This window comes from Gopherus flavomarginatus, chromosome 2 (genome assembly GCF_025201925.1).
Source record: "Gopherus flavomarginatus isolate rGopFla2 chromosome 2, rGopFla2.mat.asm, whole genome shotgun sequence".
Lineage (NCBI taxonomy): Eukaryota > Metazoa > Chordata > Testudines > Testudinidae > Gopherus > Gopherus flavomarginatus.
In genome coordinates, this window is record NC_066618.1 from 187,462,500 (window position 1) to 187,474,630 (window position 12,131).

At 44.9% G+C, this 12,131-nt stretch overlaps 1 protein-coding gene across 4 annotated transcripts in view; it reads right to left on the reverse strand.

Annotated features, from left to right (window-relative positions):
- The window catches only part of SIRT5 (sirtuin 5), a 30,858-nt gene that overhangs the window by 1,414 nt on the left and 17,313 nt on the right, over positions 1–12,131 (reverse strand). For all 4 annotated transcript variants that reach the window (XM_050941630.1, XM_050941629.1, XM_050941632.1 and 1 more), the window contains 2 exons: positions 3,977–4,100; positions 350–465 (listed from right to left, as the gene is read on the reverse strand). In XM_050941630.1, the coding sequence (XP_050797587.1) occupies positions 350–465; positions 3,977–4,100 (240 nt within the window). The remainder of the gene's footprint in view (positions 1–349; positions 466–3,976; positions 4,101–12,131) is intronic.

The window sequence follows — 12,131 nt, forward strand, 5'->3', positions numbered from 1 at the left end:
CAGCCGCAGCTCCGCCCCGAAACCAGCTCCAGTCCCAGCTCCACTCCACCCCCTGCTCTGTCCCCCAACCCAGCTCTGCCCTCATTCCCTCTCCACCCTCAGGCCAAAGCCACCTCTAGCCCCAGCTCCTCCATCAGCTCAAGCTTCTCTGCTGATGAAACCTTGGCTGTGCATTAATGCAAGGGGCAGGGATGGACAGATTCCATTACTAGTAAGGGGGGCACGACAGGACAAGTTTGGACACCACTGTTCGCGAGACTTAAGAGCATTAAGTTTTATCAGGACAACATAAAATATCATTTAAGTTAACGTTGTTTCCCCCTTCTACCTAAAATATGAGCAGTTTTACCTGAACCTATTTGTGGCAGGGGTGGCTTGCATGTTAAATTCTGCAACTGGCACTCCTCTGGCAGATACTTGAGGAGCAAACATAGCAGCAGGATACACCACAGAAGAGGTTCCCACCTGCAGGGAAAAAAAATAGCACCAGACCAGCATTTTAAAAGAAGAATTCAGTAACCTTCAGATATCCTGAGAGACTCTTGACCTGAAGATTTGCTAAAACATCTAATGCATGTTCAACCCTACAATACAAGTCTACAAGTATTAATATGGCCTGATTAGCGCAACCTGCTGAAACCTGAGGGATAAGAAGTCTGATGCAGTGTTCCTCGGACTGGAAGGGAGTAAAAAACAGCACCCACGTTTGCTTTCAGCCCTTCTAGTTGACAGTGGTATGGTGGTGATCGGTTACAAAGTAAGCCATTTCCAGTCATATGTTGGGGGGGGGGGGGGAGAGGATGTGAAATCACTCAGAAGTTCGGCCACTGGCAAGGGAATAAATAAGGGAAATCCTAACAGAAAACAACCTAAAGCAAGTTTAAATATATGAAGGAAAGTAGCCTCCCACCTACCTTTTAGGTGTATTGTGGAGATTAATATTTATAGAGGGATCTGAACTAGGTCTGTCAAGTGATTAAAAAAATTAATCGCAATTACTCATGCCATTAACCTCACCGTTAAACAATAACAGAATACCATTTATTTAAATAGTTTTGGATGCGTTCTACACTTTCAAATATATTGATTTCAATTACAACACAGAATACAAAGTGTACAGTGCTCACTTTATTTTTGATTACAAGTATTTGCACTGTAAAAAACAAAAATAGTATTTTTCAATTCACCTAGTACAAGTACTGCAGTGCAGGCTCTTTATCATGAAAGTTGTCTTACAAATGTAGAATTATGTAAAACAAAAAAACCCCCTCTGCATTCAAAAATAAAAATGTAAAATTTTTGAGCCTGCAAGTCTACTCAGTCCTACTTTTTGTTCAGCCAATCGCTCAGAAACAAATTTGTTTACATTTGCAGGAGATAACGCTGCCCACTTGTTTATAATGTCACCTGAAAATGAGAACAGGCGCTCTCATGGCACCAGGGTGAAAGTAACTTAAAGGACTTACCAGTACACTGGAGTCCTGAGCAGGGGAACGGGGTGTGGCCTCAATTGGAAGAGGTGGGGCCTTTAAATCCCTGGGCCCTTTAAATCAAGTTTTAAAGGGCCCAGGGCTCCGCTGCGGTAGAGACCCTGGAGCCCCGCTGCTGCTACCCCAGGGCTCTGGCAGCAGGACTCAGGTGGCAATTTAAAGGGCCCGGGGGACTCCATATGCTGCCAGGAGCCTAGGTCCTTTAAATCGCCAGCCTGGGGAAGCCAGTCCGGTACAGTGTACCAGCTGACTCTTGCCAGTACCCCGTGCCAGACCATACCGGCTTACTTTCATCTCTACATGGCACTGTTGTAGCTGGCATCGCAAGATATTTACGTGCCAGATGCGCTGAAGATTGACATGTCCCTTCATGCTTCAAGCACCATTCCAGGGGACATGCATCTATGCTTATGAGGGGTTCTGCTCGATAACAATCCAAAGCAGTGCAGACCAACATGTTCATTTTCATTATTTGAGTCACATGCCACCAGCAGAAGGCTGATTTTCTTTTTTGGTGGTTTGGGTTCCGTAGTTTCCGCATTGGAGTGTTGCTCTTTTAAGACTTCTGAAAGCATGCGCCACACTTTGTCCCTCTCAGATTCTGGAAGGCACTTCAGATTCTTAAATCTTGGCTCGAGTGCTGCAGCTATCTTTAGAAAGCTCACATTGGTACTTTCTTTGCGTGAAAGTGTTCTTAAAATGAATGGCATGTGCTGGGTCATCATCCAAGACTAGTATAACATGAAATATATGGCAGAATGCCAGTAAAACAGAGCAAGGAACATACAATTCTCCCCCAAGGAGTTCAGTCTCAAATTTAATTAATGCATTATTTTTTTAACAAGCATCATCAGCATGGAAGCATGTCCTCTGAATGGTGGCTGAAGCATGAAGGGGCATATGAATGTTTAGCGTATCTGGCAGGCAAATACCTTGCAATGCTGGCCACAAAAGTGCCATACAAATGCCTGTTTTCACTTTCTGGTGACACTGTAAGTAAGAAGAGGGCAGCATTATCTCCAATAAATGTAAACAAACTTGTTTTTCTTAGCAATTGGCTGTACAAGAAGTAGGAGTGAGTGGACTCCTAGGCTCTAATGTTTTACATTGTTTTGTTTTTGAGTGCAGTTCTGTAACAAAAAAACCACCTTACCTTTGTAAGTTGCACTTTCAGGACAAAGAGATTGCACAACAATACTTGTAAGAGGTGAATTGACAAATACATCTGAAGAAGTGAGGTATTTTACCCATGAAAGCTTATGCCCAAATAAATCTGTTAGTCTTTAAGGTTCCATCGGACTCCTTGTTGTTTTTGTGGATACAGACTAACACGGCTACCTCCTGATACTATTTCTTTTGTTTATAATTTTTACAGGGCAAATTTTTGTAATAAAAAACAATGTACACTGATTTCAATTACAATATATAAGAAAATATAGAAAAATATCCAAAATATTTAATAAATTTCAGTTGGTATTCTATTGTTTAACAGTGCGATTAAAACAGCGATTAATCATGAATAATTTTTTTTAATCACAATTAATTTTTTGAGTTAATCGCGTGAGTTAACTGCGATTAATTGACAGCGCTAATCTGAGCATGTAGAACACTGAATATATTAAAAAGCAAAAGATGAAGTTGCACTTGAAAGAATAATCTATGGTTGAAGAGGCAACTTCGAGGAAACTGTCACTCGCCTACCAGCATAGATTGTGCTATCATTGCAAAGATCTTTCTTCTCTTTTTTTCCACATTTAGTATAAATTAAAATGTTAAAATAACCTTAAAGTTGAGAATGTAAACACATTATAAGGACATATTCAATTAAAGAAAAAAGCTAAAAGTAGTTTCAAGTACAACAGCCGTCCCCTTCCCTTCCTACCAATTTATGGGATTTTACAGAACACAGTTTCTTATGTTTTGAAATATTTTTCTCCCCCTTTTAGCTATATGAAAAATCCATGCAAACGGGAAACTGTTTGGCTCTATTAATCTGACCATTTATAAAGTTCTGTCAAATGCAAAGTTAAAACAAAATAAATATATTTAAAAACTGACGTTAGCTTTTACAACTTCCTAAACAGTTTATATATATGTAAAAAAAAAAAGAAGTAGTAGTCAAAAGTGTGATTTTTTAAAAAAAAGTTTCCAGTGTTTAAGGAATTCAAAAGTTAAGCAATCTTAGCTTGGTCATATTGCATAAGTACTTTCAACTACTGCATATGCAGCTAATGTATAACTTTAATATAGATAGTATGTGCTATGTGGCCAAGTTAACACTGCTGAATTTACTTCAACTCAGAAATTCTTCACTGGTATGTTTAAATTATCAAACTTAATGCTACCTTAACATACTGAGACTTTATTTTAATGTATTACGTTTCAAGGAAACTGTCTCACGGCTGTATCTACATTTCCCATATCTGAGAGATGTGATTTCTTAATTTAGCTTGCTTGACTAAATATGAAACTAAGGCATTCCTCACCACCAAACAGAGGTCACAGATCTCAAGTTCATTTTCAACCTCTGTAAGAATGTCAGAATTCAGAGTTTCTCCAAACCACACAACATGGGGACGGAGGAGGCCATTGCAGCCTTGCTCTTCACACCTGTGAAAAGTTACAACAATAGAACGAGATGGAATACTTGAAGTGATTTTGAGCCTTGGATTGATTTGTTAAAAATGTTTAAAATAGCTCTATTTCTTTTACACTAGGTTTGTTCGATCACACTTCGGACAACAATATGTTCAATCTAGGCATAATTAAGGCTAAGATTTAGTCACGGGTATTTTTATAAAAGTCACGAACAAGGCACGGGCAATAATCCAAAAGTCACGGCTTGTGACCTGTCCTTGACTTTTACTAAAAAAAACCCACAAAACCCTAGCTAAAATTAAGGTGCTGGGGTGCTAAAATTAAGGTGTGTGGGAGGGAGGGGGGAAAAAGCACTCCAGTGGCTGCTGATGCTCTACAGCAAAGATTCTCAACCTTTTTCTTTTTGAGGGCCCCACCAACATGCTATGAAAACTTCACTGCCCACCTGTGCCACAATAATTGGTTTTCTGCATATAAAAGAGCCAGGGCCGGTGTTAGGGGGAAGCAAGCAGGGCAATTGCCTGGGGCTCCACACCACAGGGGCCCTGGTGAAGCTACATTGCTCAGGCTTCAGCTTCAGCCATGGGTGGTGGGACTCTGAGCCCCAGGCTTGAGTCCCATTCAATTGGGCTTCGGCTTTCTGCCCTGGGCCCCAGCAAGTCTAACACTGGCTCTGCTTGGCGGCCTCCCTGAAAGCTGCTTGCAGCACCCCAGGAGGCCCCAAGACCCCTGGTTGAGAAGCACTGCTCTAGGAAGGGTGACCAGATAGCAACTGTGAAAAAACGGGATGGGGGTGGGGGGTAATAGGCACCTATATAAGAAAAAGTCCCAAAAACTAGGACTATCCCTTTAAAAGAGATTACTCACCTGTGCAGTAATCGAGGTTCTTCAAGATGAGTGTCCCTGTGGGTGCTCCACTCGAGGTGTTGGTGCATCCCTGCACCTTCACTCGGAGATTTTGACAGCAGTACTCGTATCAGTCGCGCACGCGCAGAGCCTGTCCCACGCATTGAGTGTGTCTTAATAGTACACGTGTGCAACCAGTCTCCTCAGTCCTTTCTCTACAACGGAGGCTACCCCAACTCTGAAGCAGAGGGGAGGAGGGTGAGTAGTAGAGGGACACTCATCTTGAAGAGTGTCAGTTACTGCACAGATGAGTAACCTCCTCCTCCTCTCCTCTTCGAGAGATGTCCCTGTGGCGGCTCCACTCCAGGTGACTTAAAAGCAGTCTATCTCAAGGAGGTAGGGACTTCGGATCTGGTAGGAACACAGTAGATAGTACAGCTCTGCCCAATCGTGTATCAGAGAGAGGGCCTTGAGTAAGGGCATAATGCTTAACGAATGTGTGTTCAGAAGTCCAAGTGGCCGCTTTACAGATGTCAGCCAGAGGAACTTTGAGTTGAAAAGCCATGGAGGTAGCTACGGATGTAGTGCAGCGAGTTCTGATGCCGGCTGGAAAAGTAACTACCTTTATCTGCTAGCACAGTCAGATACGCTCAGAGATCCAGCTGGAAAGTCTCTGGGTAGAAACAGGTGTGCCTTTCGATTGCTCTGCAACAGAGACAAAGAGTCTGGAAGAGTTCCTAAAGGGTCTGGTTCTATCCAAATAGAAGGACAAAGGCCTGCGGACATCTAACATATGCACTGTGGATTCAAAAGAGTTTGCATATGGTTTAGGAAGAAGGTTGGTAGATGTAGCGGTTCATTGATGTGGAATGACGAATGCACCTTTGGAAGAAATTTGGGGTGTAGTCGGAGGGTAACCTTGTCCTTAAAAAATAGTGTAGATGGTGGGTCTGCCATGAGAGCGGCTATTTCTCCTGCACAAAGAATGCTGTTTTCATAGAGAAGTGTAAGAGGGAGCAAGTGGCTAGGGGCTCGAATGATTGTTGAGCTAAGCAGGATAATACTAAATGAAGGTCCTACGTAGAGGTAGGAGGTTTAATGTCCAGGTATAGGGATTAAAAGGAGCCCTTTGAGAAAACACTTGGTGATTGAATGAGCAAAAACAGAGGTATTGTTGATCTTGTCATGCAAAGTTGTAATAGCAGCTAAGTGGACTTTGAAGAATCTGAAAGAGAGGCCAGATTGCTTAAGAACTAATAGGTAGTCAAGTATGAACAGAAGAGGTGCATAAGTAGGAGGAATTTGTTTGGTTGAGCACCACTGTGAGAGTCGCTTCCACTTTTGAGGATAGGTGGTGCAAGTAGATTGCGTTCTGATATGTAGGCACACTCTTTGAACCTGCTCAGAGCATGCAAGTTCATTTTGGAAGAACCATGTAGGAACCAAGCTTTGAGGTGAAGCATGGACAGGTTTGGGTGAAGATAATTGGTCGGGTTGCTGCAATAGGAGGTTCGGAGTGAGGTGCAATGAAATCAGTGGGCAAGTTGACATTCTGGTGAGGAACAGAAACCATGGTTGTCTCGGCCATGACAGGGCAATCAGAATTACCATAGCACAATCTGTTCGTATATTTGTCAGAACTCTGTGGAGAACTGGTATTGGGGGAAATGCATACAGTAAGTTCTGATCCCATGAGATCATGAATGCATCTCCTAGGGAATGTTTCCCCAGTCCCGGTCTGTAGAAAAATTTGAGACATTTCTTGTTCTTCGCAGTTGCGAAGAGGTCTAGGGTTGGTAGCCCCAAATGCAGAATATGTTGCGGATGATCGTCTCGTTTATCTCCCATTCGTGATCCCAGGGAAAGCATATGCTTAATTCATCCATGGTGGTATTCATAGCTCCGGGAAGATAGGTGGCTGATATCTGGATGTTGTTCGCAAGGCACCAATTCCAGAGCTTCATAGCTTCTGCGCAAAGCGAGTGAGAGCAAGCTCCTCCCTGCCTGTTTACATAGAACATGCAGGCGATGTTGTCTGTCATTATTCGAACATGTTGGTTCCGAATCAATGGGAGGAAGTGATGGCAAGCGTTGCATATGGCTTGAAGCTCTAGGACGTTTATGTGTAGGGAGGTTTTGGTTGAAGACCATAGCCCCTGGGCTGTGTGGTGGGACATGTGTGCACCCGACCCTGTGAGGGATGCATCGGTAGTCATTATGAGGGATGGAGCATCCTGGAGAAAGGGGACTCCTTAGCAGAAGTTGGAGGGAACTGTCTACTATAGGAGAGTCTTTGACTCTGAAAGGTATGGATAGAGGCTTGTTTAGAGCATGTACGTTCATTTTGTAAACCGTGGCCAACCAAGCTTGGAAGCACCTCATATAATTGTGCACTTTTGACCACAAAAGTGCACAAGGCCATGTGACCTAAGAGTTAGACAGTCTCGAGCAGTGACCTGAGGATTGTTGCGAAGTTTCGTGGCCAGGAGTTTTATGGTGTTGAAATGGTCAGGCGGGAGAGATGCTATTCCCGTCTAGGAATTGAGGTGTGCGCCTATGAACTCCAGGTGTTGAGTAGGAGATAAGGTGGATTTGTTTTTGTTAATTTGTAGGTCAAGGTACAGGAAGCAAGTAACGGTGAGCTGTGTGAATCGAAGAGCTTCGTCATGTGTTGAGGCTTTGAGGAGACAATCGTCAAAGGAAGGAAATATTAAGACCCCTTGTTTCCTGAGGTAGGCAGTTACTATAGCTAGGAGCTTGGAAAAAACATGGGGGGCAGTGGACAGGCCTAAGGGTAGCACCCTGCATTGAAAATGGGTCAAGCCAAAGGTAAAACGAAGGAAACATCTGTGGCCCGGATGTATAGTCACATGAAAATAGGTGTCCTGTAGGTCGAGGGCTGAAAACCAATCACCCTGCTCCAGCGCTGGGATTATCGTGGTGAGGGTAACTATTTTGAACTTTCGCTTTTTGATACATTTATTGACACACCTGAGGTCGAGAATTGGTCACCATCCCCCGGTTTTCTTTTTGTTAAGAAATAATGGGAATAGAAACCCTTTCCTCTGTGTTGTTCGGGCATAACTTCCACTGCTCCCAGTTGAAGGAGATGTACTTCTTGGAGGAGCAATTGCTCTTGAGAGGGGTCTCTGAAGAGGGACGAGGAGGGTGAGTGGGTAGGAAGCAAGGATAAGAAAGGGATGGAATAGTCAATTGTGACGACATCTATACCCACTTGGTGGTGGTAATGTTCAGCCACTGATAGGAGAATGGTCGTAGGCAGTGTCCAAAAAGAGGGGCAGGCGGTGTAAGCACTGAAGTGGGAACATTGTTTTCAATACTCAGGACCACGGCTTCAAATCTGCTCATTAGTCAGAGGGGACTGAGATGCCGCTGAGGAGTTGGGACGGCAGAGCTGGTATCTGGGTGTCTGGTGTTGCTGCTGTTGTTTCTCATGTGATCCATGGAATTGCTGGGTGTGTATGGGGTAGCATGGATGCTGGTAAGGTTGAGATCTATATTGCCGTCTTCTGGTCAAAGGGGTTTGAATTCCTAGGAACCGGAGAGTTGCCCTTGACTCCTTCATTGAATGAAGTACACCATTCGTCATGGAGGCAAAGAGTTTGTCGCCACTGAAGGGAAGATCTTCAATGGTACTGTGGACCTTTCGAGGAAAGGAAGAGGAGGAGAGCCTGGAACCTAAGCGCATCACCACTGCTGTAGCAGTGGGTCTTGCTGCAGTACTGGCTGCATCAAGGGCCGCTTGAAGAGCGGTACAGGAGTTGATTTGTCCCTCAGAAACTAGGGCTGTAAATTGTTTCTTTTCTTCATAAATGTCGTCAATAAAGTCCATGAATTTATTATAATTTTTGTGGTCATATTTTACCAGAACAGCTGTATAACTAGCAATGTGAAATTGTAACATGGAGGATGTGTATACCTTACGTCTGAGCCGATCTAATCGCTTACCTTCCTTGTCGGATGGGGTGGAGCAGAGAAGCTGATGTTTGCTCTTTTGGTTGACAGCATCTACTACCAGAGCGTTTGGCACTGGGTGAGTGAAAAGGAATTCAGAGGCCTTGGAAAGGATGAAGTACTTCCGATCCGCTCACTTACAGGTAGGTAGGCTTGCAGCAGGAGTTTGCCAGACGGCCTTAGCAAGTTCCAAAAGGGCTGCATTGATTGGTAATGCAATCCTAGAAGAAGAGGACTGCAGGATGTCAGTTAGCTCATGCTGCTGTTCAGGAACCTCCTCCAGGTTAATTCTTAACTCATTGTCAACTCTTTTAAAAAGATCTTGAAAGTTTGAGAAGTCATCGGAAGATGTCAGGGAGGAGGAAGTAATGCTACATCAGGCGTAACCACTGGGTCGGAGGCAGGTCGTGATTGATCCTGCAGTTGTGATGGTGCTGCCTGGTGTCTTAAGTCAGTGGCAGGTTTGTCAACTGGCGGTACTGGGCAGGCGTCACACCTGGCTGTCGTGGCATAACGAGTGTGGTCTCGAGGATTAGGTGCCCATGGAGCCTAATATTGCCACTATGGTGGGAAGGGTCTGGGTGGTGCCATCCAGAGGTTTACACACCATGGGGCAGGATCCTGAGAGTAGGACAAGGTAACTTTTCAATGACCTCTATTGATTGGGGTCTGGGGATGGGAGATTTGATAGGGTGAAAATTCTCCCTGCAATCCAGATTCCTCATCACTGGAGGAAGGCTGTCTGGACCCTGACTGAGCATTTGGAGAAAAGTAGGCATTAAGTAGGGGTGGACTGCAGGATAGGGGACACCAGCAGGTCCCTTGACTGTGTGAATTGTGGTGTCACAGCCCCTCTGTAAGGTTAGGGCTGTGCAAGAGGAATCTGTCGTGAAGAAAGGTTCCTCTGCACGGGTGTCCTGAGCCTTGTTTCACTGCCGGCCAGCTCAGAGGATGACGGTGCTGGGAGAGCGAGACTGGCATGTCAACGTGTGTCGGTACCACTTCCGTAGCGGTGCCGAACCGTGCTGAGAGAGAAGCTGTCAATTGGAAGCCTCGGCACTGGAGCTTTGTGCTCCCACCACAGCCACAGGCGGGTTTCGCAAAGCGCCAGAGGAGCCCAGTGCGTCAAAGTGCTCAGGTGGGGAAGGTTGAAGACCTGCCCAGGGAAGTCTTCTCCTACGAAGAACCCTTTGCAGGTGAAAGTCGGTGCCATTTTTTTTTTGAGGTTTCCTTTTCTTTCTTTGAGGCGGGGAGGGGGGGGGAGCAGGGCTGTGGCATGTAGCAGAGTTGGCGCCCGGGTCTGAAGCTGATCCTAAGGACTTCTGGAGGAGGAGCAGTTTTAGTCTCAGCTCGCTGTCCTTATGTGCCTTGGATTTTAGCATGCTGCAGTAGGCATATTTTGGGGGGATGTGGGACTCCCCCAAACAGTTTATACATTTTGAATGGCCATCTGAGAGAGGGATGGCATCATTGCAGGTAGAGCAGCACTTAAAGGCTGGGGAGCCAGGCACGTCAGAAGCGGCTGCCGCTGACAGGAACAAGAAGGTTGTTTTTTTGTTTTTTCTTTTTAAAGAGAGAAATAGATAGGAGAAGTGGTATCTAATTACTACTGGGAAAACTAACTAACAAGGAAGGTATTTGAACAAAGGGAAAGAAAAGTCTCTATCGAATCTGCTGAGCTCCGTCTCAGGCTGGGAAAGGCAGAGAAGGAACTGAGGAGACCGGTTGCACCCGTGTATTATTAAGGCACACTCAGCGTGTGGGGCAGGCTCTACGTGTGCGTGACAGGTACAAGTACTGCTGTCAAAATCTCTGAGCAAACACCAACACCTGGAGTGGAGCACCCACAGGGACCTCTCAAAGAAGAAATGGGACATCTGGTCACCCTAACTCTAGGGGAGGGAGGATCTGGGAGAAGCTGCTGCAGGCGGGGGGAGGCAAGGGCCCCGCCAATGCTGTTGGGGGGGGCAGCTCGGGGCTTCGCCGCTGCTGTCCCAGGACCAGCTGCCTGGTGCTGTCGGAGCAGCGACCGTCCACCAGGGACACCCCAGCTGCTTGGGTAGCCCTAGAGTCAGCTGCAACAGTCGCTGCAGAAGTCATGGAGCTCTGAGAAAGTCACAGAGTCTGTGACTTCCGTGAAAGACTCGCAGCCTTAGACATGATAATATAAAAATAATGTTTACATTACAGCTGAAGCTAAGACATCAAATCTCTTATTCCAAAGGACTCTATAGTACTTTACAAAATTGATTCTGTGCTGGCAGACATCAAAGGGGGTACGTTTGTATGGAGTCAGTTGAACAGTTGGGGATTTAAACTGCTATACTCCATTTGGACCACATCATCTTAACTAAAGTATACCAGGAGAGCTTCCTGTTATACAGTGCAGCTATGCCTCTGGGTGAACTACAGAAGCCGTCTAACAAGACTGAACAAAGCCACCCAAAAGTCTGATGCAAGGGGTAAAAAAAAATATAATCAAGTGCAAGAAGTTGAGGTAAATCACTTACTGCCACAAAAAGTGCCAGGGAATTTTTAATGGTCACAAGATACCTTGCAGCAGACATCCCCGAGCATAATATTAGATACTGCCTCAGAGGAAAGAGTGCTAGCTACTGAACAAACACCAGATTATCCTATAGAACTTGGCTGCTTGCTACCACTGTTCAGTTCCCCACTTGCTAAACAATCTATTCATTTAGCTTTGTCTTTACCAGATGCGTACAGAGAAATAAGCAATCTATTTTTCTTCACTATAACCCCATCCACATTCCCTTTATCAGTTATCTCTTGTAATGTTATGTTTAAATTTAAGATGTTCGGCACTATGGGCAGGTCTACATTTAAAACGCGGCACTGGCACAGCTGCACCAATGCTGCTGCATCACTGAAGAGCTTAAGTGAAGGCACTCCTATGCTGAGGGCAGAGCTTCTCCCATCAGCATAGTTAATCCACCCCTGCAAGAGACAGTAGCTATGTCAATGGGAGAAGCTCTCTGGCCGACACAGTGCTGTCTACCTCGGGGGTTAGGTCGGTATACCTATGTCGCTCAGGGGTGTGGATTTTTCAGACCCCTGAGTGACATAATTATACTGATATAAGTCTGTAGTATAGACTTGTTCTATCTTTCTCATTTTGTAAACCACTTTCACGTTCTTCTGATGCTATGTAAATAATAATAATAATAATAATAAATTCATTTGTGGAGGTATCCTTTCAAA